Source organism: Octopus bimaculoides, chromosome 11, assembly GCF_001194135.2.
Source record: "Octopus bimaculoides isolate UCB-OBI-ISO-001 chromosome 11, ASM119413v2, whole genome shotgun sequence".
Classification (NCBI taxonomy): domain Eukaryota; kingdom Metazoa; phylum Mollusca; class Cephalopoda; order Octopoda; family Octopodidae; genus Octopus; species Octopus bimaculoides.
Genome location: NC_068991.1, coordinates 5488230 through 5491397, shown reverse-complemented (window position 1 = coordinate 5491397; position 3168 = coordinate 5488230). Strand labels below are relative to the sequence as shown.

At 33.8% G+C, this 3168-nt stretch overlaps 1 protein-coding gene across 1 annotated transcript in view; it reads right to left on the bottom strand.

The window, feature by feature from the left end:
* The window catches only part of LOC106868317 (carbonic anhydrase-related protein 10-like), a 242756-nt gene that overhangs the window by 149852 nt on the left and 89736 nt on the right, over nt 1-3168 (bottom strand). Inside the window, exon 3 of the mRNA XM_052971496.1 lies at nt 2412-2548. Coding sequence (XP_052827456.1) covers nt 2412-2548 — 137 coding nt within the window. The remainder of the gene's footprint in view (nt 1-2411; nt 2549-3168) is intronic.

Here is a 3168-nt window from a genome sequence, read left to right as displayed (position 1 = left end):
ATATATACATATATATATATATGCATATATTAATATACATAATATATATATATATATATATATACATACATAGATATATGAATATGCGTGTGTACGTCTTATTGTATACGTATTTATACATATATAATGCATATATATATATATACATATGTATATATAAAGATATGAGTGTGTATGTGTGTGTGTGTACGCACTTATATGTATGTGTATATATGGTGCATTATAACTAGCTGAGTTTGAGAAAGGATGTTAGCAAACCATTGGAAAAGTTATAGCATAAATTCATATATATAAGCTTATAGATGCAGATAGTAAGTACGCATGTGTATAACGATGTGTGTGTGTGTGTGTGTGTGTGTGTGTGTTGAGAGTGAGAAGGAGTGAAAAGAGAAGAAAGGTAGTGGGAGATAGGCGGCGGATAGAAACTTAGTCTCGAGAGTAATATAATTAAGAACAAAAAATAAAATGAAGAACGATGTGTAACGGGCAACAGGAGTTAGAACGTTAATTAAAACAACTTAAATCACTGCTTACATTCAGACTTCTCATCAATCAATGAAAGTCTTTAGAAGTTTACCTTTGATAGCTTTTCTTTCCCTTCAAAACGAAAGTAGTCTTGTCTTTTGTATTTCTATATGTATTTTTATTAACCAGTATTAGCTTTCAAAATGGCGGAAAACAAAAAAAGACCTGAATCAATAAAATGTATTTTAATATATGTTATTTAGATTCATGGGTGGTGATTGAATCATGAATCATTAGATTGATGACTGCTCAATAGGTTATTTTGTATGCAAGCCGAATGATCGACAGTAGGTAGGTATTTTACCCACGGAGTTTGTTTTATAACCCCGGGTTTGTACCCTGAACACTAGGCATACCACTATGGACATAATTAACATTTAGTTGCTATTCTTGCTTGCGTTGCAGATTAACTCTTATCGAATGTATTTAAAACAAATTAAGGTTCTTTGTATATACAGATTTTTCTCCTGAAATCTTGAGGTCTCTGTAACGTATGGGACTACAAAGGAAGTGGAAAAGAGGGCCTCCTAACGCAGCTGAATGAAAGCTTAAATGGCTGAATATCATAGAATAGAGGAAAACAAGATGATGGTAGTGGCTTCCAGAGAGAAGCAGTTCAAGGAAAAACAGTTATTAGAATAAAAGGACTTGTGGCTAACAAGGTCAACAGAGAAACGATGCACCTGGGGATAAAAATCGGGTGATTCTGGACAGATGGTACTAAACCAGAAAATTCATAGGAGTATCTTTGTTTAAAGACACTCAATTTGGGACCATTCTCTCTATTTTTCATATCAGGGACTACATTTTCTAATGCTTGGTTCTTTGTTTAAGACACATAAGATTTTATTTGTGAAAGAATTGGCTACATTTTCCAATAGGCCGAATAATCAATCCAAGACACTCTCCGTTGCTCTAGGTTTACTCAATCAACTATAGGATCGACGCTATTCAAGAAGTCATGATTCTGTATTGTAGTATCAAGTATTACGTTTTCATATGTGCCATTTTTTATTTAAGCCAATAAAGTGTAAACTGCAGGCGAATTAGCTGTTGTTTCTAGACCATTCAACAACATAGATGATTCTCATTTGTTTTCATAATGAAAATGTTGCTTATATTTAACAGCTTCGATTATTTGTTAGTAACACCCTCTTATCTCATCTCAAAGGAGGGGCCCTTATCCTACTACACTGCTTGCTAGAAAGGGCAGCCAAATTTCCTTCAGGTCACATCCTACTATCTTCGCTAATGTGACTCTATTTTCTCTTCATAGATGTAGCTGTCATATTTGAAATACCTTGAATATGAGATCTATTTGATCAAGATTATCTAACTTACGGTTAAAAAACAAGTAGAACCTATTTATCTCTTTATAGAATTAATACAAAAAAAAAACTTTACATTCAGAATTGTTAAGTACTTCTTGATGGCGCCTGTCTGAAACAAAGTGGACAGGTTCATTACGATGGAATTTACTTTGTTTCCGAGAAAGGTCAAAACATAAGTAAATCTTCGTATGACATTGTCTTTTCTTCCTGTTCTAGGAAGACAACATATTAATGCTACCAGCGGAATTGCTTCAGAATAATAACAGCAATATCGACATTTAGAAATTACTGACTTGCTAAGCAGTGTTTATTTTTCTTACTAAGATTTACTACGGAGAACACCAAAAAAAAAATCACTGCCTTCATCAATTATATAAATTTACTAGCTGTATGAATATCTGTAGTAAGTTTGCGTCTACTTTATATATGTTTTATAATTAACTCGTTTTAACAGATGTATTTACCAAAATTACATAAATATATATATATATATACATATATATATATACCTGTGTGCGCGCGCGCGCGCGTGTGTATAAAGAGTGGAAGACTTACCCGTTTTCTTTCCATCTTAAATGGCCTCAGATTAGGATCATAAACCAGTAACTTAGGATCGATATTGATAGGTGATTGTTGTTTTCCTATGTCACAGAGTGTCCACTCGTGGTTGAGTTTACCCCAGTATTCTGGACCTAAAATGAAATAAAGAGGAACACATTTGAAATTCGAGTTTTTTGTTTCTGGCTCTCATCTATTATTCGATGATATTCAAACTGAAGCAGATATATTTTATATTATGCGAACCTATTAACTCACTTTCAAGGAATATTTTTAATTAAAAGATGAGCTTGTGGTTAGCAATGAATAGAGCATTTGGTTTCAAGTTATATCCCCCCCCCCCCAAAAAGAAACAAGAGAAAAACATGCAAAACATAGGCAGAATGGGAGGAGGAAGATATCGGAGAAGGGTACAAACAACCATTAATGGATAACGTGAAAACGTATTTTACTCTAACAATGGTTATTACGATTTGGGTTGAAACATTGTCTAGCTTTGGTTTTCTTCTTTCTTATCTATCTATCTATCTATCTATAAATATATATATATACGACGGGCTGCTTTCAGTTTACGTCTACCAAATCCACTCACTAGGCTTTGGCCGGCCCGAAGCTATAGTGGAAAACACTCGCCCAAGATGCCACGCCGTAGGGCTGAGCCTGGAACCATGAGGTTGGTAAGCTAGTTACTTACCGCAGAGCCAATCCTGCGGCTATATATGTATATATATATATATATATATATATATACATA